The 24,829-nt window shown below is 47.9% G+C and overlaps 1 protein-coding gene across 7 annotated transcripts in view; it reads left to right on the forward strand.

Moving 5' to 3' along the window:
* The window catches only part of FGF12 (fibroblast growth factor 12), a 227,673-nt gene extending 205,303 nt beyond the window's left edge, over positions 1 to 22,370 (forward strand). For all 7 annotated transcript variants that reach the window (XM_040567582.1, XM_040567583.1, XM_040567581.1 and 4 more), the window contains 2 exons: positions 13,813 to 14,011; positions 22,026 to 22,370. In XM_040567582.1, the coding sequence (XP_040423516.1) occupies positions 13,813 to 14,011; positions 22,026 to 22,144 (318 nt within the window). In that variant the 3' untranslated portion in view covers positions 22,145 to 22,370. The remainder of the gene's footprint in view (positions 1 to 13,812; positions 14,012 to 22,025) is intronic.
* The last annotated feature ends 2,459 nt before the right edge of the window (positions 22,371 to 24,829 follow it).

Genomic DNA, 24,829 nt, shown 5'->3' on the forward strand with positions numbered 1-24,829 from the left:
TGGGCTGGGATTCAGAAAATCTATGTTCTGACTCTGACACAGCCTTTCCAAGGACCTTATGCAACCAGCCTTATTCCCCCTGTCCTTTACCTGCTCACTGAGGTGGGCTTCCTGCAGCCCTCATAGGACTGCTGTGTGAGCGAGGTAGCTGGCAATATTCAAGTGCTCTGCTAACGGCATCATTTGGTTACGCAGAGAAACAAATCCCCCTGTACTTGTGGTTTGAAGGGGTTGATCCTGCTTCTGTGGAACTGCCTGTGTGAGGCTAGCATGACCCAGCCAAGTAACACAGTGGTCAAAACTGTTTGGCAATTTCTTTTCTCCCTAAAATATCACTTTTTCTTTTCCCATGCCCTCCCACCCACCCCAAAATCTATGAGCTGTCCACGGGCCGAAGCCTGACAGGTCTGGCCTGGAGCCGGGCAGCAAGGTGCAATGCTGGAGCTGCTTTTCCAAACCCAGCCCGGCCAGGAAACCTCGATCCCGTCACGCTTCCCCGAAGCCTCTCCAGGCTCAGACCCCTCTCGCCTCTCCCCAGGGAGCTCTGCCAGCCCCTGTGCCGGAGAGGCAGGTGTCCGCAGGAGCAGCAAAGCACCACGGTCTAGAGCGCACGTCCCATGCATCGTGCCCGGTAATGGGTACATGGGGCTGCTTTGGCCTTTCGTAATAATCGCCCCTTTTATCGCCCTCTTCAAGGGTGGCTTTGTGTACAAGACCAAGAGCAAAGCCATAGCTCATTACTTGATTGCATAATTACATTCTACTACAGTGTAATTTTGTCAGAGAGGTATTTAAATGGATCAAGGTCAGCAGTAGTGCTGGGGACACAAGTGGGGGAAAAAAGGGTGAGAATGCTTTAGGGCAAAATACCACCTCGTTGGCGTCTTCTGCAGCTCAGGTTAGTTTCTGTGACCCTGCTGTTCGTTCCTCTGGCCTCACAGGCAAGATTTGAGTGCTGTTTGATAAGTTTTTTTCCAGTAGAGGAAGGAGAGTACACCCAGAAACAACCTGCAGCAGCGGGCTTCTGAAAAAGCCTTCCAGTATGAGCTGTGGGGGAAAGAAATCAGAGGGTTATAATGTGGAGCTTTGGTGAGAATTGGTGGTCTATAGCAAGGACTGGATCAAATAATTCAGGGAGCCCTTGCACGCTGCCTGCTCTGTCCGGCTGTGCTGGAGGCAACAGCACGTCTCAAGCCTTGTGAAAATGAAGGTGTGTCCCTCAGAACACTACCTGACAGTAAGGCACGCAGCAAAGTTTATGAGAGTTGAGCCCTTCAGAGCAACCTAGACATCCTACAGGCTTCCAGAGCCTGATATGAATAAATAATTTAATGGCTATTAATGTGAATGCTGCTGATTATGAATCTCAGTTCCTATCATATTAAACCCTGCAGCCAGCTCTGCCCTTAAGGAACAGTCTTTGTGCAATGGCTTTGTATCCATGCAAATGTTATCTGTGCTCTCTGAAGAGTCTAAAGCTAAAAAATGGCTTTTGAAAATGTGTAGCACCAGGATTATCACGCCTCGTTTTTTATCAAGTTTACGCTAATGAAAAAGAAAAAAAAAAAAAAGAACAAAACACAAGACTTCTTAATATCAAAGTTAAATTTAGCAAGCAGACTTCTTAAAGCATCCTTGTCAGTTGAAAGGTTATATTTTATGGCTGGCTTAAAAAGTAAAATTTCACAGCTCTCATTATTTTTCTTTTGTGCCTCACATGCCTCATATTTTTTTTACTGCCCTTTTATAAGTAAAACGATCCCAATGGTGCTGTTACTTTCTTTGCATTCCTCCAAGTGCACAGGCTTTTTGTATGTCTTTCTGAGCATGTTAACAACACGTTAATATGCTTCAGTTAGGTCAGTAGAGATGCAATAGTGCAAAACCAGTAAATAAAGTCCAATGATTCTGTAAGCATTCTCCCGCTTGCCTGATTGAATTTCTGCTTCACAGGTTTTCACCTTCCCAATGCTTTCATGTTGTGAAATATGCTGACAGTGGTTTGTGGCTACACTGTTCATTGCCCTGGGTGACAGTTTTGAACAGGGTGGGACACCGTGTGCCTGTTGCTGAGCCCAGCACCATGGACTGTAGGGACACAAGTGACTGTCCAGGTCCATTAGTACAAATACAGCATCACATAATAAGGTTTTGCTAAATCATTTTGCCTGCATGAAGTCCCAGCCTTCGGATGAGTGAAGTCAGACACTTTGGGACTTCAGGTTATCTTTGTGTCTTTTGCTCCATGCACCAGCAGTTATGTTCCCACAGGACTTCTAATATTCTCCTTCATTTCCCTTGTTATGAAAGTGATCATATCCATTTTAATTGAAACATTCATGAGTCAGTGTTTATTCCTTGAACAGAATGTGTAGTCCAGCTTTAGTGATTCGTAGAGGATCTGATTCTGCTCTTGTTGCTGCATTAATGATTCAGGATTTAGCGTCAATGAAAACATATGAAAACTATGAAATATTGTGGATATTGAGAAAGGACTGTTATGTCAATGAGCAAGATTTCTCTTTTACATTTTTTTTCCCTGCTCTGGGCTAGCACAAAAAAAAACAACACAAGGCAGGTAAGGATACATTCCTTCTCCAGTGATATGGTCAGGACAGCCCTGAGCTTTTCTTCCCCTTCCTAACCTGTTTGTTAGAACAGATCAACTAGATTTTTTTAAAACTTACTGTGCCAAGAGTATTTTCAGACCTCTGAAGGATCCAGCTGTGACATATAGTCAGCTTGTAGCTTCCTGCAAGCAGTGTACTGGGATTGAAATAGGCAGGCTCAACAAATGACCTTTCTGTTATTACTGCTAATGTGGCTATTTCTTGTTGTGGATGTTGGTGGCAAGTGCTTTTTTGGAAGGCTTCTTGTGCTTACCCCCAGTGTGACTGTGAGGCATTTCAGATGACGAAGGGACAACTTGAAGTGCAAACCCCACACTGCAGGAGAAGGGGAGCATGTGTGCAGCCACCACCCGGGTTGCCACGTGCTGCTCACTTCCCTGTTTTCCCAGTGGGCACAAAGGGCCCCCAGCTCCTTTAAAGGACAAGGCAATGTGCAAGAGGTCGCTGACATTTCACACCCATCACATGCCTGCTTTATTATACCCTGTTGTAGTAAGGCAACCATCCCAGCCATCTCTGGGATCAGTGTTTTAGTTAGATCAGAAGTGCACTTTTGGAGCAAATATCCGAATTGCACTCATGCTGCTCTTTGGTTCATGTCACAGAGCGATCTGAGGCTGTGCAAACTCAGTTCCTTTTGGATGCAGGCAAACTGAAGGGTACCCCCCAGGAGTGCCTCTAATGTGCCCGATGTTTATGCCATGGGACTAGGTGGCAGACGAGCAACTGAACCCGTCCCAAAACATGCACAGGGCGATTGTTGGGTCCTCGCCACCAGCGCTTTCACTCTACCCATTTGGTCCTGCATTGTAAACACAGAGCCTGTAAACTTAAATGAAATGCTCACAGAGCTGATGGCAAACCCTAGATCTCACTGAGAGTGTGTGCTGCAGTAAGGAGCTACAAATAGGAGATACCAATTTTTAATTCTGGATTGCTTTGTTGATGTGTTTTGGGTCATATAATTTAAAGACAGTTGCAGAGTCTTTTATATATTAGTAACACAGTAAAATGATCTCCTGCTTTACCGTGCATTGTGCCAAATAGAGTTGCTGTATTATATTACTCTCTCTAGAGTGACTATATTATCTTAGATTGGAAGTTGCAGTCATTAGTTGGCTTCTGAACAGGATCAGATGCCAAAGCTAATCTGAGTTCTCTAGCAAAGTGTGCAACAGAGTGAAAAATTTCACTATAGCCACCGCTACAAAATCTCTAATGATACACTTCCATCTGTCTGATTCCTGGGAAGCAAAGAGTCAGCTACAGTGGGTCACTTGGCTGCCTACACTGAACAGTCGGATCTAAGCTGTGGCATAGTTTGGGTCCATTCAAAATGTTTGTGCATTGTCCACGAGTTATTTCACATCAAAATTAAATTAACAGAAAAAATAATATCTCAGGCTGTCAGCACGTACGTATCATGGAAATCCATTCAAGGCATAAATAAGCCTGGTCTTCTCTGTAAAGTTGTTCTGGGCTATGGGATTTGTCAGCTCTTTCAGGCTAAGCAGAGATACTGTGGTCAATATGTGGATGGGATTTCTATCACAGCAGAGTTGGCTGATTTTCTGACTTCCCAGGAAATAGATGAACAAAGGGCTGTCTGCATTTCATGCCAAACACTTTCTTTCTCGTCTCATTCTCTCTCTCCCAAAAATGTTCTGAGGAGCTGGAGTCTCATTCATTTCTCGGGCTGAATATCCCTCTATTGTATGCAACCAGAGACAACAGGCTTTTCATACACGATGAGCAACCTAAAGAATTTTAGATGAGACGGTAGCCCAAAGTGTCTGGCTCAAGGACACAGAGTCTGGAAGACTCAGTACCAGCAGAGGAGCCTGCTGTCAGAACTTGAAGTCCAATGCCTCAGTTACATGATAGATGTTCACCAGCAAACTTCCTCCACTGGCTGTAAATGATGCTCAGGACCAGCAGAAATGAACCTGCAGCCCCTCTTCACAATCTGCTTTGTAGCATGTATTCACCTTCACTGGTGCTCTGGATGATGAGCAGAGGGATTTGAAGCGTTGGGCACATGGTTGTTTGCTTGGCTGCAGCCGGAGCAGCCTCAGCAGAGACAGGGCAGAGACCTTAGGGTAATCCGAACAGGTTTTAGGGAAGCACCGTTTACTCTTTTTTTTTTTTTTCTGGCTTGGTCATCAGAAACCATGCGGAGGTGTAGGCTTTGAGGTGGAGATCTTGGTGGGTTCCCTTCGGCCCTCCTGGTGGGCAGCAGAGCTGGCCTCCTCCCAAGAACACGCCACGAACCTTTCCTTTTCTCTGTGTAGGCGCTGCAGCAGCTGTAACGAGGGGGAGGCAAAAGCCACATGAATATTCACACTTCATAACATTCCTTTTTGGCTGTGAGATCCAGCCTGTCCGACACCAGCTCACCCCAACCTCAGCTGATGCTTGAGACCGTGGGGCCTGTGGTTAATTGGCCGGTTGTAGCCACCCTGTCAGTAAGCTGTCAAAATATTAATAATCTAGCACCACTCATTTTCAGGATGGAAGTTTTAGCGGCAAAGAAATTGAATTTCCAGCCCTGGTCATGACAGCTCTGAAATTGGTTTAATGCAGGAGAGATCTTCCCAGCATTAGAGCAGATAGGGAGCATGTCAGTGTGCTGTGTTTCCACCCGGTCTTGCGGTTGGAATGTAAGTCAAAGCCAAGAGGCTATCTCGGTGTATCACCAGCTTATACTTGTAATGGGCCTGGCGAGCTCCTTGGCAAGTCCTCTTACCTGCTGCCCACGTGGTGTGTTACTCCAAAAAGTGAACTACACAGAAAATTGTGCTAGAGCCTTTTTTCTTTCTTCGGACCTGTGCTCGGTGCCCGGCTGTGCCGCGGGGGCGAGGACAGGCTGGGTTCTGTCGGCGTGCTGAAGCACCGTCCGCAGGAGACTGTCTTACAAAGACAGGGGCTTGCACGTGGTCCCGTTCTCCCCGACGTTGTTATAACTGTATTACTTCATTTATATCAGAAAGAGAGGACCTTTGCCTAAGAAAATGAACTGGAACCCAGGGGAAATAAGTTTCTCCGCTAGCTCTGACACCTCTGGTTTTACAGAGCACTCAGCAAACTGCTTGGTCTTTCAGTGCTCAGATATCTCTGCACAAAAAATGTAGGAAATAAATGGTCTTCCCTTCCTCTTGTTATGGCAAGGGTGTTTTTATTAAATGCCCAAAGTACTCCTACTGTGGTTTGAGCCTTTGAGGATAATTTTAGTATCAATAATAATATGATAAATCTAATACTTAACTGCTAGTTTTCCAATAAGAGGTGTCTTTTGTATATCAGAACAAAATAGTGTCATGTTTAAAAAAGCGTAATCATTATTTTAGTTTATACATTGTTGTTATTATTGTCAACAGAAATAAAAATAGCAATATCGCAAAAGTGACCAAAGGCCACAAGTCAATTCATTGTGCCCTGTACTCAGGCTGAAATGAATGCCAAGAAACTCTCTGTGGCCCTATGGAGAGATGACAGGTCCAAAGCAGCCCATCTGGCCCTGCTTCTAGGGTTCTTACATTATTATTTTTCTTCATGGTTATTTCAGGCTTTAGCAGATGAGGCAGTGTGATGCTAATTTAGGAAATCTGTTTTTCTTGTATGCAACTAACATATCTTCATCTTGTCCCATCTTGTCTCATGATCATTATCTCTGAATGCAAAGATGTGTTTCTGGGTACCGCTTTGGAGTAAGCAGAGCTGATAGCAGCGTTACCAATTCCAGACACTTCGTTAGAAAAACAGAATGTAGAGAAGACAATAGATAATGTGGGATTCCTAGATTATAAATGATCCTAGGGTTTCACCAGATCTCCAAGCTGCCAGGAATGCGATATCAGAGACAGTGCTGTCAGAAAACCCCTTTGGTAGGAAGCAGTTGCTTTTCCGGAAGAGTGGTGCTGGACTGCATGGGCCAGGTGCCACGTGAATGAGCCACGTATGTATGCTGTGATCACTGCTCCAGTTCTTAACAGATCCATATTTTGAAAGACTTCCCAATTCCACCTTGAAATGAGATCCAAAATTAAAAAAATAATCAATTAAAATCTAAATATGCCTAATGTTTTGAAAAGAAAGGATGAAATTTTTTTCCATCCAACCATGAATTCGATTTTGGGGTCCATCAGTAACAAAAAGTTGAGCAACAGATGAAATATGTGATTTTTCTGTGTGTTCCATCTGCGAGTTGCGCATTGTGCAGCCTTTCCTGGGTAATTGCACACAGAGCTGCTCCGTTGTGGGTACCCAGGTCTTCTTCCTGGAGCCTGTTCTCCCCCAGCCTACCCAGGCTCTCCGGGGAGGCATGGAAGCGAGCAGCCGAGCTTGAGGAGTCGTCCTGAGTTATGTTCTTGTCAGCACTCATTAAACTGAAAGCTTTGTTCCTATCAGGTTTGCATGAGCAGCTGCCAAAGGCCAGTGCAGTGAATCCAGGCATTTTTAACTATAAAGTATTTAGAAGAAATGCGTCTGTGTGGTGAACTGGCCAAGAGCTGAAAGCAGAACGCAATACTGAGGTACAGTGGGATGGGTTTGGATCTAAAAAACTCAGTGGGTTCATCTGCTTTGTAGCCAGATGCTAGACCATGGCACATGTGGCTCCATACGAGCTCATTTCAGTTCAGGCAACCAGCTCAGTTTAGGCAACCAGGAGCTCAGCATGTCTTGCAGAACCTCCCTGGGTTTTGGTCAATCCCCTGCCATGTGCCTGGGCAGATGTCCTTGCTGCTCTGCTGCAGGGTTACTGTGGACACATCCCCGTGAGCTGCAATCACACCTTTGTCTCCATTCCTTTGCCAAGGAATGCTGGGGCAGTTTCTGAGACTTGGCAGACCTGCGCTCCACCACAGGCTTTAGTGTTTTATAATGAAGCCAACACACCAAGTATGTACCCTGGGCACAGGCAGTTCCTGCAAAAGTGAGAGCAAATAGCCTTCTCGTTACATTTTTCAGGGGCGGTAAGTTGGATTGCTAGTTAATGCTGCTTCCCAGCTCGCTGGGGACTGGACCTGCCACGGATGGTGATTTATTTGAAAATGTGTTCCCTCCAACCCACAGATGGCTCAGGCAGAGTCAAAATACTTTAGATAACCATATTGTCTCACCAAGTGAGTCTGCGCTCTGCAGCAGGGCTGTGCACTCCCATGTAGCAGCTTGTTATTTTAAAACATATCTGCTCTCTCCTACTTGTAAAAGGCCACCAGGAAGACTTGTCACCAATCTCTCATGGAGCTAGAAGGGGGAGGAAAAGTGGAGTGTGAACAGTAGAATATCACCTGCCATCTGGACAAAGATGTGATGAGATGTACAGTTTGGATGCGGTTTTGCGGTTCTTGATCACGTGCCAAGAGAGCTCAGCCACAATTATTTCCAAGCATTTCAGACAGATGCAACCCTGGGCCGTGGAGGAAGCTACACTGGGCAGGAGGACGCTGAGCTCACTCAGCAGGCTGTACGCAGGGCATCAGTGCCTGGGGGGTGCTGCTGTGGGCTGCAGGGGGGCTTAGCCTGTGCACAGGACCGACAGGGCGAAAGCCCTGTCCTAGGAATAAGGGCAGCAACAAGCACTTTGGTATGAGGTTTGTGGACATTTACATTTCCCTCTGGCAGCCCACGTGTCTCTGAGAAGCCAGTGTCTTCATCCACACAGGTCTCTGCGCATCGCTACCGATGGTGAACTTGTCGATGCTGTTGGCATCAAAGGGATGCAGATGCTCTGGTTGCTGACAGCTGTCATGATATTTATGATTCCGTATTTACTAGGCGCTCCTTAATATGTTTTAACTGACTTGCTGAACTCTCAGCTATTAGCACTAGCACTGGTAAACACCCCAAGCCTTATTCTCTGGGAGGGAGCCGTTCGGTGTTTTTATCCCATCGGAAGATCCGGCTCAGTAATTGTGCAGAACATAAAAGAGAAACCCGTAAGTGCTGTAAAGAAAGGAAAACTGTTACTCTGGGAGCATGTTAGTTAGATATTTCAGCACTCATAATTAACATCCCTTTCGTAAACTGTGGCACAAACTACTTGCAGAATAGGCTTTTTCTTTTATTGCCGCTCATTTCAGTGACTAAATTTATTAAGTCATTAGGTGTGCATGTGGCTGTTCTCCTTTGGGTTATAATAAAAGGACATCTTCAGGAAAATATATATATATATAAAAAGATCTTTATTTATTTATTTGGCAATTTTGGGAATGTTTGTAGGGAAATGACAAGCCATACAAACAAGTGGCCCAGTCCTGGGGGATGCTGAGAGCGCAGCTGGGTTTGGGTACGACAGCCAGTGACAGCCTTCCTGCTGCCTGTCACCGTTCCTGCCATGCTCTGGGGACATCAGGGCCTCTCTGCTGCTCGGGGCTTGGCCCAAACAAAGCAAGGGGCAAGTTGCCTCCTCTTGTGATCGGTACCCAGGAGCACCACGCTGGTGCATACCGGGGGGCCCTGTATGTACCTCCCAGCTGAGGATGCTCAGGGTGGCAGCAGAGGCGATGCCCCCAGCCTGGTACGGGCAGGGGTCAGTGCTTCCCTTGCTTGCTTGGGTGGCTGTGCATTCCTGGAATACCCTGTGCCTCCTGAAGCATCATGTCCACAGGTCTGACAGCAATGTTTCTCCACCAGTGTCTTGTGGAGCTTCTCCGTCTTCACAGAAGTGCAAAGGGGAGTCCAATCAAGCTTGTTTTGCTCAAAGCTAAGCTGGGACAGATTTACCTGAGCATGGCAGGTGAAAGATGAGTTAGATTAGAAAAAGTCTGTCCTTCACACACACCCCCCAGCCCATGTCAGGATTGGGGGCAGAGGCAGCCAGCTGCTCCTGACACCTCCCTGAAGGACCAGACTGGCTCACCTGATACAGAGGATGGCTTGTGCCTGGAAATCCCAACCACATTTCCATCTACAGATGGCAGGAGACACTACTGGGATCAAGGAAAATTAAATATCTTGTTTTTCTAAAACAGAAACAGCTTTTGGGGCAAACCATGGTATCTTATACTCTTCCTGAGCAGGTCTGATGCACTGAAAAAAACCAAAAAGAAAACAGAATGCCAGTTACATCCATTTGGCTCCCTTCTTTGATTCAAAATGCCACTGAATGTAGTCTCTCTGATTTTCTGAGATAGCTGCCATTTGACTTTTTTTTTTTTCCTAAACTGTGTGATTTCCGATTTCCAATAAAACTGGAGTTAGCACAAACCAGACCCACGTTTGTTTTTCAAAGCAGATCTCATTACTCTGCCGTACTGGAACTGCCTTTTGTTCAAGGGGTTGTGTTGAGATACTGAAAACAAGTTGGAGGCAGATGCTAATCATTTTGCATGTAAATGGCTAACATCTCTTTTACAAGTATTTCACACAAGTTTTTAGTTTAACAATTAAAAAAAAAGATCTGCTTTTTCAAATCATTTTCAGTAACATCTAGAGACATTTAACAAAATGCTTCAAGCTCTGAATCTCCATATAGTGAACAAATAAATGTATTTATTTCCTTTCTCTCTGAAGATAATTTAGTCAACATATTTTGGCATGACGATAACACAGACAAATGTATTTATTTTTTCTCCAAGTCACAATCCCACACTTTGATGAGGAGAACCGGTGGCTTTCCTGAGTGAGCTGGGTTCAGGATGGTGCTGCCAAGGAACGAAGAGCACTGCGGAGTTTGTACAGGAAACAGAGGCATGATTTATTTCTTTGTTTAAAGACTGCAAAAGGCTGATGATTAAAAGACGAAGCCATCTTATTTCTATCAAGTGGGGAGTTGGGAAAATCATTGAGTGGGGTTTGCAATAAGCCTGTTTTGAAAGGTCCCTGCACCAAGTGAGGGAGCGAAGTGGGTGCTGCTGACCCCAGGGCTTATCACAGCATTAATTGTGGAGGAGGATGTCCTTATGGCTTGCCAGAAGCACGTGGGGCACGCAGCCTGAGGGTCCTTCTGCTGTTTTTACCCACCCTGTGTCTGTGTGATGCTGAGAAAATATTGGATTATGGGTCTTCCCATCTAGCACATTTCATCAACACTGAGATTATTTTAAAAACCAAAACAACCAACAAAGATCTGGCTAATAACTGAGTGGTTTTCCACAAACACCTTCAGGTATCTCCAATTTCAGCCCGTGCTGCAGTTGCTGCTAGGAGCTTGGTTAGCGTGAAGCCTGATCTGCCCACCTGCGCTCTGCTCTTCCTTCCCAGTTCTCAGCACAAGACAACTGAACCGGCATGTCCCACCTGCTTTGGCATCATTGCCACAATTAATTTTGACAGCAAAGCGTGTAGAGAGGTTCTGCCATTAATATCCCAATAGTCTTTTGTTACGAGTCGCCACAAAGCCATCAGCAAGAGACTTGGGCAGGAACCACTTGACATGACAGTTGGGCCTTGTAAACTTGGGAGGCTTGACATTGGCCACCAAGAAGATATCGATGAAGAAAACCATAAGGGTTTTCATGGTAAATAGGTTTAGAGGACACACCAAATATCCCCGGTGCTTGGGGCAGTGCTCTGTGTCCTGCTTGTCTGTCTCCGCTCTTTTCTGTTACCTGCTTTTCCGTCTCCATCCCCTTGGTTTTTGTGTCAGGTCCTCACACAGCAGTTGTGCGAAAGATTTCTGGAGCTGAAACCTGTGCAGAGCCCGGGGATCGCTGATTTGGCAGTACGAGGAATTGTGCTGGGGGACAGTGGGAACTAGTTGTTGCTAATGGTGTGGTACGTGTAATAAGAAAGATAATAATAGTGCATAAAACGGCGTTATTTAACTAGAACTTAGCTGTCAAATCTATGGGTTTTCTAAACCTGCCTAATACAGAGAGCTGGAAAATTGGTGATGGTGGTGCCGTGGTTAGTGTCAGGAGCTGTATGTCAGCTGAATTGGGGGGATGAGGAACTGACCAGGCAACTCACAGAAACAATTGGGCAGGCTTGTTTGCTTGTGTCGTTTTGGGGGGAGCTTAAGCATTTAGTGGAAATCGCTATTTTTGCTTTATTTTTTTTAAATAAAAAAAAAATCATTAAATTGATCGCTTTAAATATACCTGCTTTAAAATAACATAATTTCACTGCTTGTTTTGGGCGAGTTGGTAGCCACCCCTCCCCAGAGAAAAGTTTTTCAGTCCTCCTAAGGGGAATTTTACTAAGACGTTTGTGTTGGTGGAGTACCCAAGGCTTGGGAAAAGGGACTGAGTCGTCTGCTCTGGTTGTAGAGATGCTCTGCTTGTAGAGATGCTCCCCACCATGGGCTTTGCTGCCTGGCCGGGCGCGGTGCCGAGGAGAGCCCCGGACCCAGGCGGTGGTGCTGGGCAGAGCAGGGAGGACTTCAGCTGCAAACTGCCTGAGCCACGTCTTCCAAGGCCAGGTGAAGCCTGGAGATAACAAGTGGATTTAAGGAGTGCTCAAACACGGATCTTTGGGGAAGCTACTTCAAACACCGTTTTCTAGTGCTCTAAGTCATCCGGTTCTCTCTCAACTTGCTTCACTCCCTCGTCCTAAAATATTTATTCCTCCAGCAAGGAAAGCTCCCAGGGATAGGGCAAAATGACCCATTGGGCTGAAAGTGGTTTTATCTGCGTGGTGCTGATGGATGCAAGCTTCACGTTTGTGCAGCCCAGCTCTGCGCTTTCTGCTGCGCTTTATCTTCTGTGGTTTCAAGCCCGTCTGGTTGCGCAGGTCTGCTGCACACGGGATTTATTGTCGGACCAGCAACACTTTATATAACCCCCGGGGCACTGGGGAATACATGCCTGAGTGTTGCTGAGTGTTCAAAATGTTCACTCTTAAAATGAGGTCTGCAGTAAATACGTGGCATTACTCCAGATGCTTTGCTCAGATGTTGGTCATGGGTTTTCCATTAGGAAGGATGGGGGAACCTGAGTGGTGAGGGGTTGGGAGCGCCTGTAGCAGCACCCGCCTGCACTCACGGGGCTCTGAGACGCCTCCTGCAAAATGGGATTTTGTTTGATAAAACAGTTTTTTCTTGAGAAATGCTTATTCATTGTAGTTTGAGTTTTTTTTTCTTTTTTTTTTCTCAATCATATCATAATTTTAAGGAATCCAATGGGAGCATTTGTTTGGACAGGATGAATTTTCATTTAAGTCTGGGAAAAAAAAGTCTCAGACCAATAACTGTGCCTGACTGTGAGGGGCTGGGAGCCCATTGCCGGAGCCCCCCGGCCAGCCAGCTCTTTTCAAAGAGGCTTAATAGCATTTCCCCGTTTTTAAAATCTTGAGAAGTTTGTGAGACCCGGCAAGTTTTCCTCCCCAGCTGGGCACAGCCTCCTCCTGCAGTCTGTGCAAAGCCAGCACGGGCGGCCAAGGCACAGCCAGCCCCCAGCCAGCAGGCTCAGGAGACACCTGGGACAGCCCCTGTGTTCTGTTCCTGGGCAGGTCAGAGACCAGTTCTCTGTATCTGAAGAAATACTTAGATATGAAGTATGTTTAAAATGACTTCTCTATTTGTCTTTGATTGTTATCATTGTTATTTACCTTTATTGAAAGATACGCGGGCATTGTGTCAGCATTTCCTCCTGTCCCTTTTGAAAAGAAATAAGTTGGTTGCTTGGTTTGTGTTCCCCAAAACCACTTAAATGCCCCTGGTAAGCTGCTTTTTGCCCATAAGTATTTGAAGAAGCCTCAATGTTTCAGACAATGACCACTGCAAATTTCTTACCCATCACAGGGAAGGTAAGAGGGAAGCCGGGCGAGGCACTGAGGGTAGCAGTGAGCAGCAGGGCTGTCTCTTTGCTTCTCAACTCTCTTGTGTTTTTTGCTTACTATTTCAGCCTAAATCCCTGTTGATGAGACCTGGGAGAACATACAAACTTCACAATACTTCACACAAATGAGGGCATTGCTCTGATGGGGTTTGCATGCTCACCAGGACACAAATTCCTGACTTTTCCTGCACATTTTTCAAGCCCGTTCACTGTGGGTTGTTTTGTAAACCACAGCTCTGCCTTATCAGGGAAATAAAGCCTTCCCTTTCAGTGGGGAGTGTTCTGGATGAGGATCATTGCTGGGAGCTGGTGTTGCTGATGCCTGTTGTTTTCTATTGTTAAACTAACTGCAATGCGTGACCGCCATGTATCACTCAGCGATGCCTAATTTAGGAGATCAGTGATTAATTCTTGCCATTGCTTTTTATTCTCTCTCTCCCTCTCTCTCTCTCTCACTGCAGGATGTTTTCACACCAGAGTGCAAATTTAAAGAATCTGTCTTTGAAAACTACTACGTTATTTATTCTTCCACGCTGTACCGGCAGCAAGAATCCGGACGAGCGTGGTTCCTGGGACTCAATAAAGAAGGTCAAATTATGAAGGGAAACCGGGTGAAAAAAACCAAACCCTCATCACATTTTGTACCCAAACCCATTGAAGGTATGGAATCTCTCCCTCCATCGTTGTGGTGTGGAGGGTGGGTGAGTTTGCAGATACAGATTTGGGGCTGCCTGGATGGGGGTGTTGGGAAGCAAGACCAGAAAGCAATGGCGATGGTTGTAAAGTTTCAGAGAGGTGCTGGGCTGCACTATTAGTGTTTCATCTACTTTCTTTCCTGTATAATAAACTCTGCACGTCATCCCATAAAAGCTTCTCAGCTTTGGCTTGCTAAAGGATGAATTTAAAAACCCAGCCATATGAGAAGTTACTGGGAAGGGAAAGCAGCCCTGGATCACTTCTCAACATCAGTTGGTGGGCTTCCAGTTCTGTGTAGAGTCACTAGAGGTAGGGTTTATCTCAGCTGATTTTAGAGCATGGGACTCTGTCGACAGTAACAGGAGGCAAATGTGTCCTGCCAGCATAGTTGGGGATGTGCTTATACATCTACAGGTGCTCATGTTTTTGCTTGTCTGTAAAGACAGCCTTGTAAGTCACTGGGGGTAGAGAAAACTTTATCATAGATGTCCACAGTTGGACAAGATGCTCTCACGCCACGTCTTCATCACAGCACGAGACTTCAGTGGAAATAGTGGAGCTGAATTTTTGCCCTCCTGCTACTGCTGACTGTACAGTACTGAAGCGTGCCACAGGCTCATGCCGTGACATTTGTTTATGGGCTGGGAAGTGGCAAATGGGGAGAAGTAGTGCGGTAAGCCTATTCATTAACAGATATTAACTTGATTTTGGAAACAAGCAAGCATCCTTTTTCTGTTGCTCGGAAATTAAAGAAAAATTCAACTCAGCATTCACAGGGCATCTGCAGCCTTTGTGCAGAAGATGGAGGTGGTGGAAGAAGAGAGAACGGCACAAGCTTGCTTTTCCTGGGCTGTCGCTCATTATTTTTTCTGTAGCCGGGAGCCTTTTCTTGTTTATTTGAGGCACCAGGGAGACTCACTCCCTAATCCCACTTGGAGTTTTGCTGAGGAATAGGACCTGTTTCAGGCATGAGGTTGGTCACCAGCTTCTCTTCCGTCTCCTCCTCTCCTGCCTTGGGCGGGACGAGAGGCTTCTGCAAGTGCTAGCTTTCCCAGCTGGGTTTCCAGCTCCTTCTGGTGTTTCTTTGCTGCCTGGCTGGGTGTTGGCACTGATCAGTGGGTTCCTTTGAATCCAGATTTCTTTTTTGATGCAGCGTGCGTGGCGTCTGTTGAATGGCTCAATAGTTGTCTTCTGCATGCATTAAATTAGGACATTCCTGTGGCTCTCCGCACAGGAAGACTTGCCATAATAGAGGTGCTTGACCCGCAGCGGAGTTCTCATTGCAGCAAATGCCTCTCTGGCTTTCATTTTGAAAAACCCAGCCCAGCCCGAGAGCTTCCCTTTCCTGCAGTTGCCTCCTCCCACGCTCGCTTCAATCACAGCTGTCACATAACCTCCCGAGCGAGCGAGCGCTTTGGAAGTTGGCAGCCAAATTAAGGGCTCCTCCACCCCTTCCCTCCTCCACACGCTTTGCAGGCAGCCTCTGCGAGCGCTGCTGCATCAAAGAGCTGGCAGCCGCCCAAGCCGAGGCACGTGTCAGCTTCCCAAGGCATTCAGCTGTCTGGGGCTGTGACTCCAGCAGGAGGACTCTGTTCCCAAGCCCAAGATTCATTGTAGGTAGCAGAGGGTTGTGGGGAGGGCTGGAGTAAAGCGCGCTCAGCTCCACGTGACTTGTCGGTGCCGCATCCATCAAAGTCTCCGTGAGCAGAGCTTGCAAGCAGAGATGTTACAGAACGGGGGCAATTCCTTCCTTGGTTTAACAGCATCTTTCTCTTTGACGTGACTTGAAGGAAGCATTCGAAGCGCTCCCCTGCTATATGTGCACATCCCTTTTGCTGAGCGCCGTCGCATGTCTCAGCGTGTGAGCTCTGCTGCTTATTCAGGCCAGTACTTCCCAGCTTCGACCCGCAGCACGCACCCGGGTTTGCGTTTGCTCAGATCCCACCACCGGCATTAATACTGCGACGTGATGGCTGGCAGGGTAATGTATGCCTGGGGATCGTGTCCCTTGGGAAGGAGAGGTGTTGTGTACACTGCCAGGAATCACTTCACCCACCACTCCAATGGCAATTATCTCCGAGCTGAAACTTCCCAGTCGTTCGCCGTGTGCAGAAAAATTATGCAGCAGCTCAGTGAAGGGAACCTTTGCAGGAAAAGGAAACGCAAGAAAGCCCAGGCTGCTTACGGAGCTCATCTGAAGCCTGTTGCTCCGTACTGCTTTCTGAACTCAGAGTCCTTCCCTCAGAATTGCAAATGGGCAATAAGCTAATAAATAACTATGAAATATCCTCCCAGGTAACTTCTAAGGACCACATATATGTATGTGCATATGTCTATATGCGGTAGTACCTGTGTGTGTGACCTATCACAGCCACAGTTTTATGCTGTGCTAATCCCACAGGTCGCTTTGTCTCCTGTAGGTTATCAGGATGCTCCGAGCGAAAGCAACTAGGAAGGTTTTTGTGCTTCGTTGGTAGGAGGGGTTGGTTTTGGTTTAGTGTAGGTAGATTTGCTTGTTTGTTTTTGAGAGTAGCACCAAGCTTAATCAATATAAAAGCACAAAAAACTTCCTAAGTAACAACAGGGGAAACGTTAAGTTCTTCTCCCATCTGTGCACAGGCAAAGCCAAGGCAAACAGCCTGGCAGGCAGCAGTTAATGTACTGTGTGGGGCCACTTTTGGTTAAAAACACATACGCAACACATTTCTTTTGATATTTTTATTTCTGATCACTGATCATTCGAGCTAAATGAGCCTTTAAAGTGCAGACATATAGATTGAACCAGACTGCACAAGAAATTAGCTTGAGTATAATTGTCACTTGGACACCAAGTAATCTTTTAAAGCAATTTCAATCTCTTCAAGTTTCTGTAGTGATTAGTGCTGGACAAACACTTCTGTCCGTGGTGCGTCTTGTTCATTTCCATATTTAAGCCCACCTCAACTAATGGGAGACTTTTCCAGTCACTCAAGTAAGAATTTTATCAGATGCTTATTGTGGATGTGCTCTGCTATTTTTATTTCCTTTTCCTTGAAGACATCACTTCCAGACCGTTCTCTCAAAAGAGCTACGTGTCAGTTCATCTCTCACCTGGCCCAAACCAGGATATACCTGGGGTGGCAAATCTGGCCACAGAAAGCAGAAGATGACTCTTACTCCCTCTGAGTCAGCAGAGCTGCCCCTAAATCCAAACTCACGGTGCCTCAGCCCTTGTGACTTGGACAGGTATCAGATGGGAAGGTGACCTGGTAATGACTAGTCTGAGCCCTTTACTGCCACTGATGGATATCCACACACAAGAAACAGCTGCCAGATCCTTCCTGGTGTGTTTTCCTGCAGAGACAACATCCCAGTTCTGGTAAAGCAGAGTCTTCAGATGTTGCAAAGAAGTGCAAGACACTGCTGAGTAGGAAGATGTTGTAGGCCTAATGAAAACACTTTAAAGAGATCATCTTAATCCACACAAAATCCTAGAAGTGCTCTTTTTTTTTAATTAAAAAAAGAAAAAAGAAAAAACACCACAATACTCTCAGTCCTACCTAAACACTGCTCCTCTTTTGGGTTTGTCTCTCAGGCAGACAGGCTGTGGTATGTTTGCTGTTCCACACTAGCTCATTTGTTCATCTATCAAACTCCTAATCATCTTATTAGAGGGCAAACGCAATGTATTCTAACCATGCTTTTGCTTGGCTTTTTGTCATCCTGTGCTGTGCTCCTTACCTGAAGAAACCGACTCCATCTGGCAGCACCCCGCACATTTAGTCGCCGGGTAGCCGCGAGCTCAAACGCCTCTGAAAGGCATCAGCTGGGATTGGGTTTGGAACACAGTAATTAGAGGCAGAAAACGAGGGTGCATAATCACCCGCTCCCTCCTGCCCCTAGCTGTTGCTCAGACAATTAATTCCCTCCACTGAAGCAGTAGCTAATGCAGCCGCCGTGGCCTCCTGCTGCTGCAGTGACACCCCCGGGGTGGTGGCAGCTGCCGAGGGGAAGAGGCCGGGCTGCCGAGGATGCCACGGGGCCAGGCTGCGATCCCGCAGGGCTGCCCACCTGCCTGCTGAATGGCAACGTGGAAAAAATTTGGCTCCTCCTAGCTCCCTAGGGCCTGAGGCAGGGAAAGCCGGGTGTATGGGACATGCACTTAATAAGCTTTGCCCTGTGTTCTGGAGGGAGGCAATGGGTTTGTTGGCACCCTCTGAGCCTCCTCCATTTGCAGCGATGCTGAGTGAGACATGGCAGGGGTCAGGGCACACAAAGGTGGGTGCCTCCCAAACGCAGCCAGCCCCTGATGCCCAGGGAGACCGCACGGGGTGAATTCAGTTTCACCGTGTGGGTGGTGTGCCAGAGCCGTGCTTGGGAAGCAGAAACGAGGCTGGGATCCTGTGCCAGCATGCAGATGAGAGATTGATGTGTTCCTGGGTGACAGGCGGCCCCTCCGTGCCTTAACCTTTGGGAAGGATGCTCATTGCCTTCCCCGTCTCCCTTGCTTGTACCCCCAGTCCCCTTCCTGCCTAACTGCTTGCAAAATTGTTTCCTGGGTATGCCAAAGGCAGGCACCGCTGTTGCGCAGGGAGGCAGAGAACTGAGAGCTGCAAGCACCAGCCAGGGGCACGGCCCCGCTCTCCCCCTGCCGTTTACGCCCGTGGATCAGGCTCGCAGTGCTTTCCAATTACAGCATGAATATGGATGTGTTGATTAGAATCTGGGACATAGGAGCTGATTATCTGATTGAAGCTCCAAAGCATTAGCTTGGTTTCCAGACATTAAGGGCTGTATTTGGCTTGGTGTGTGGGTGTGGGTGGGTGGGAGAAGCAAGGCAAAGCAGGGAGGGGAGTCTTGTTCTAGCCTAATTGCTCATCCTTCCAGAGCTGCCTGGCGCTCTGCATAGCCACAGATCTCCCCGGCGTCCGGGCATGCCACCTGCCACGCTGCTGCTGGTTCACCTTGATGCAGGTGACGGGGCAGCGTGTCCCCCCCCACACACACACACAGGGACCCCAAACTCACCTGTCAGCGAGGGCTGGTGGTCCCGAACCACAAAGATTTAGTTTAAAGCTGGGAAAATCTGGGCACGCACGGCAGGCCATTTGCAAACATTCCCCCTCCCCAGTCTGTGACGAACAGCTCTGCGTGTGAGTCACGCTCAAGCTTTCCCAGTACAGGGAGTAACAAACTGCAGGCCAAGAGCTTGTGTTGCACAACATGTCACCCTGTCCTCAAAGCCCCACGGGCACCCATCCGCGTGCATCCCCGGGGGCCGTGCCTACGCACACTGGGCTGCTGCCGTGCACACAGGTTTGCAGCCACCGTGGAGCAGAGGCTGCAGCTCAGCGTGTGTGCAAGCCTTTTGAGACTCTCCAGGCAATATTTGGTACGTGAGGCCATACAAATGCTGTGTACCCTCATACTGTAGGGGTAGCTAAATGCTGACAATATGCCAGTCCTATGCTGCTGTAGATTTTCTGGCGTGGTCTGCTGGCACAGCCTGTCTTGTGCTGAGGCTTTGACAGCGCTGGCTGCAAAGCACAATGTGAGCAGCCTCCAGCCAGGCCCCTTGTCAGTACTTGTATCACCTGCTAGACGGGAAGATAAATATCTAATTCCTGCCTTATTTGCTTGCTAGGTGCAGGGTTTCTTTATTTTTTTTGTTGCACATGTTGTTTACTTCTGCAGCCTGATTCGTGGGCCAGTGTGGATGCAAAATCCCAAACTGTGGCTTGAATTTCTCTGTGTGAGTCTTTGTCCTTCTGGGCATGTGGGGGAACTGGGGCTGGGGGCTGGGAAGACGAGTTCAATAAGCACAGCTGCCTGGGGGGAAGCTCACCCAGGTGCCTCAAGCTCCAGCCTGGGACCAGAGAGGTCAGGGTGAAGCCGACACTGGACTCAAGGTACAACTTTGCGTATGGGACAGCTCTGTGGGGCAACACTGGCACAAAAACCCAGCCCTCTGGGGCAAGCATCACATCAGAGATCAAGGTCAGGCTCAGAAGGGATGTGCAGCCTCAGTGTCATCAAAAGACCATACATCTTGGGCTAAGAAACCACAAGGGAACATGAGCACAGGTTTTTCTCAGTCATTAACTTTTTCCATGTTGTTGTTTAAGCTCTGACTGTCCAGTGCTAGGCCACCTGAGCGGCATTTGGGCAGCCGTAAGGTCAGCGCTTTGCACAACAGGAAAGTCACTGCCACAAGGTTGTCAAGGGACATGCGCCAAGGTGTGTGGGACAGCTCAGCAGCCGAAAGGGGATGTGAGCTCACTTCTGTCCTCCTGGCAGGCTGCTGACAGGCTACGCGCTGTCCCTGCAGCACTCAGACCGTGCGGTCCCGCCGGGCAGCTGACAGCAGTCCTGGCATCGCTCATTCTGGCCCCGACACATGGGATGAGTTATTCATGTTCTCTTTTTTCTTGTTTTCGTCAAATAATGATGCTGCAATAACAGTTTGCAGCGCAGCCCCTGCCGCCCAGACGTGTTGGGAGGCCCAGCTAGTGCTTAAACTGCTTTGAAAGCTTTGTGTTAAAGATGCTCTATGGGAAAAGTAATATTTTTTTCACTGCTCACATATTCAATGCAATATCCCGCCTATTAATACACAGTTGACTGCACTTTATCTCTGTCCTGTATTGTTGCACACTGCTGTAACTGTTTATCTAGCTAGGAGTAAAATGCAGAGCAATAATGTCATTTGCAGCCTGCCTCTAATTGCCAGGATTTATTTGCAAATCGGGGGAGGTTATAAATATAAATGCTTACATCGCTTTTCTATACATGGCATATTTGTTTCATTTCTTCAGATAATTTTTGAAATTTTGTTCTTGTTGATTACCCGGAACCAAAACCTGATGGGCTCTGTCACCCGTGTTTGAGCTCCGGGCAGTTGTTTGTGATGTGACAGCTTTACAAAATGAAGCAGTAGGCAGTCAGTTCTTTCATTCCTAATCTTTGTAAAGATCCGGACATGAGATTTAAAGTCTGGACCCATCTCAAGTTCTCCACTCCAAAGTGCCTGCCCTTGAAATGCCTCAGTATTTGCAATGAGCTCATCAGAGCTGCTCCTCTCGGTGTGAGCACCTGCCCCTGGTCTGGCACAGCTCGCGTGGCACGAGGACAGCCACGAGGACATAGTCCCAGTGGTGAGTTAGACAAATGCTTGATGCTGCACAGGGCATGGGGATGTGCCACGGCTTGGGCAGACGCTGCCTAGGCTCCAGCAGGTTTGTGTTTGGAGGCACACGTCGCTTAGCCAGGGTCTGGAGAGAAGGTGCCCTCCAGCCACTGCGTTCTCAGGCACTGCCAGGTGACTGTGCAGAGCTGGGATGGTTCCTGGCTTGCCGTCACTGAACTCATCCCCACGTGTCTGCTCACAGCGTTTGCCTTGGCTGACTGTTGGTTTAGAGAGCAAAAAATAACAAGTGCTGAGAACAAACCTCAGGTCTTGGCTGAAGGCACCAAAATGGGCTTCAGTCACCACTTCCAGATCCAGAGCTTAACACCCAGACGACTTGGATGGCCCAGATGAAAGTGTGATTTTGATTCAAGACGCCAGTTACTTTGTGTTGGAGATTAAGGACTGGGCACCAGGTAATTCTTGGACCTGTTATTAGATGGTATTAGCATCCTGAGACAGTAGCTGATGCCAGTAACTGGAATGTTTATTTTATGTATGTGAATGTAATACTAAAAAACAGTAAAGCACACAAAACCTAGAAAGCCCTAACTGTGAGAAAGCAGAAATCCCTTGTTTCTATCTGTGCCGTTGGAAGGATCCAGGTATGGAAGGAGGATCTGGCGTGGCAGCAGAGGCAGGTAACAGCTCTTGCTTGAGAACAGGATCTACTGCTGGGTCACCGGGGTTTTCGTAAGCCTGTCTGTGTTTGTACTGGGGTGAAAATTTCAGCTCCATACAAAGAAGTAACTCATTCTGGTCACTGACATCTGTGACTTCAGGGCTGTTAACGGGTGTCTTTTCTGTTTGCAGTGTGCATGTACAGAGAGCCATCGCTGCATGAAATTGGAGAAAAACAAGGACGCTCTAGAAAAAGTTCAGGGACACCAACCATGAATGGAGGCAAAGTTGTTAACCAAGACTCGACATAGCTGACAAACACCCTCCCTACCTCCAGCTCCTCCCCTCCCACCCACCTTCCCACCCCACCTGGCGAAACCACACTGAGACGACGACAGCTGAGCAAGGCAGGACCTACCGGTAGTGGCTAGGAGTCGGAACTCAAGAAGCTTTCTTTGTGTAGGACGAGGAAACCGAACCCCAGATCTTGCCTGTTGCAACGTTTTAAACAAAACAAAACGAAAACACACACACACACACACACACAAAAAAAGTGAAGAAAAAATGTTTTAAATCAGGACTCCATTAACATTTTCAAAAGCAAACTGTTTGCTCTGTGATCAAAGGGGGAAAAAATCTCATCTCTGCATAATATTAATAATAACAACTAATAAATATAATAATAATAATAAAGATGTTACCTTTAAAAATAAAACAAAGCTTTTGGAATATTGAACTTAGCATATGATGTGCAAGAAACACAGACCAGGGCGGTGCTTTCTGTCTTATCCTTTCACCTCACGTTCACACCACTGCCGTTGCCGTTCCCGTTTCCCTGGGGATGGATGGGATTTTTCACACAGCAGGAACGGTAGGGATGGATTATGGCTGTGTTCACCCTGCTATCAATAAAATATGGCCTGTCCGAATTAGGAGTCTGACAGTTACAGGCAACAAACTAGCAGCTCTGTATTCAGCTTTTTCCATCTACATTCAAGCACTGTGCAGTTATTTGTTGCTCGTGTCACTATGCAAGTACATTTGACCCACGTCTGCCCTTTTATGCCTTTTTAATCATAATTATTTATATTTATAGGCTTGTTTTACTGTATTAGTCGCCAGGGGAGTTTTAGAAATGGGGTTTCGGGTCTTGCCGGATGAAATGATTATATTTATTAGGGGAGAGTTAGAAGCGAAGGGGAAGGAGAGATGGAGTGAGCGGACATGCACTGCGTGGGGGGGGCAGGGGCTGCAATGCTGGGACAAAGGCGTGGGTGGATACAGGGCAGCGAGGAGGTGAGGAGCTGCTGCCCTTTCTGCCAGCATGCAGAGGATCCACGCATCTCATTTTACACCTGTAGCCTAAGCTACAAACCCCTCTAACACAAAGCCTCACCCCAGCCAAGTCTGTTACAGGAAGGGAAGCCCTGAGATGATGCGGCAGCCTGGGTATGACTATGGCCTTACTCCAAAATACAGAGGAAAGCATGAGCTGCCATTTTCACTTCTGAGTCAGGCTCAGGTGCCAAGAATAAACCCCCTTGGCTTCCTAAAGAGAGCCCGGGGGCATTGCTTCAGCCTGCATCAGCTGCGGTGTGAGCAGGGCTCTCCCTCGCTCTCCTTGCCATTTGGGGTCAGCAGCAAACCACACAGCCGCACTCCATGGGCAGTGCTATGGGCAGCTGGCATTTCTGTGCCCACACACAGTAACGGTGGCCTGTGACCTTTCCGCACCCAGGAGCTGCAGCAGAGACCAGCAAAGTATCGATGTGATGGAGATGCTGCTGTAAAAGCATGCGCTGCCCTGGCTGGGGCAGGTTTTGGTGCTCAGGCCATGGTCGTCCCCAGGATGCTGTGGCTGACCCAGGCGCTGCGCAGCCCTCGGCAGCATGGGCACGTGGCAGGGCTGGGTGAGTGGCTGCACAGGCCCCGAGAGGGGAGGGCAAGGAGACAGCCACATCTCAAGGTTATGGAAGACTCCCAGGACCAGCATGAAGGAACGCATTTCGAGCATGGCTTTTTGTGGTTTGAAAAGCTGAAACCATGAAGTAAAGAGCCTCGTGTTGTGGCGGTGCTGCACCAACCTCCAAGCAGCCTGCCTGTGCTGTAGGGACAGCAAGGGACTGGTGCCTGTGGACTGACAGCACGGCACCTACAGCAGCCCAGTGCTGGCTTTAAAAGGCACACACTGGGAGCTGGCAGCGAAGCTTTCTGGGGCATGTTGGGGGGGTAAGTTCTTGGGAACGTAACTCCTTCCTGCCTCAGAACACCCACTCCCACAACACTGGGTCACAAATACAGGTTTACCTTGGGGGCATCCCCCCCAGCCCAGTCTTACCTGATACAGCTCGTGGTCTACATTTCAGCTTCCTCCCAAACTATAGATACCCCCCCCAAACTAAGGCGGTGGGGGTGTGGGGAGACACGACAGCTGCTAATTCACTGGGGAGATGTGCGGTAAAAGATCTGGAGCCTCAAGAGCAACGCGCTGAGCAAGCAGGTTCCTGAACTAGTCAGGCCACCAAGCACCCAGGGCACGGTTTGGGCATTCGTGCCGCAGCCCTGGAGGTCGCGGTTCACACAGTGGCGCAGAACTTGCTGCGGTTCCTGCTTCTGTGGTAGCTCCTGGGGGCGATGAGAGTTGAATTCCAAGTCGCCTGAGAGCTGGGAGCCCCTCACCTCGCACCAGTCCTGGCTGACCTGCCAGGGAAGGGTCTCCCTTCACTTTTAATAAATACCTTGGAGCTACACAGTTGGTCTCTGCTTGCTTTCCCAGCATTTTCCCCAGGGAATGGCTCAGGGCTATGCTAGGCATGAACTTCCCTGGCTGCTCTCCTGGGTGGAAAGCCCAGCACAGGCCACCGAGGAGAGCAGCTGCAGCACCCCTTGGTACCACACGCCTCTTCGGGCCCAGCCCTGTGCAACCTGCTAACATCACTGCTGGCATCTCCAGCAGATCCAGAACGTGAGACCAAAAATTGCTGTGCCCTTGTGTG

The sequence above is a fragment of the Cygnus olor genome, chromosome 9 (genome assembly GCF_009769625.2).
Source record: "Cygnus olor isolate bCygOlo1 chromosome 9, bCygOlo1.pri.v2, whole genome shotgun sequence".
Lineage (NCBI taxonomy): Eukaryota > Metazoa > Chordata > Aves > Anseriformes > Anatidae > Cygnus > Cygnus olor.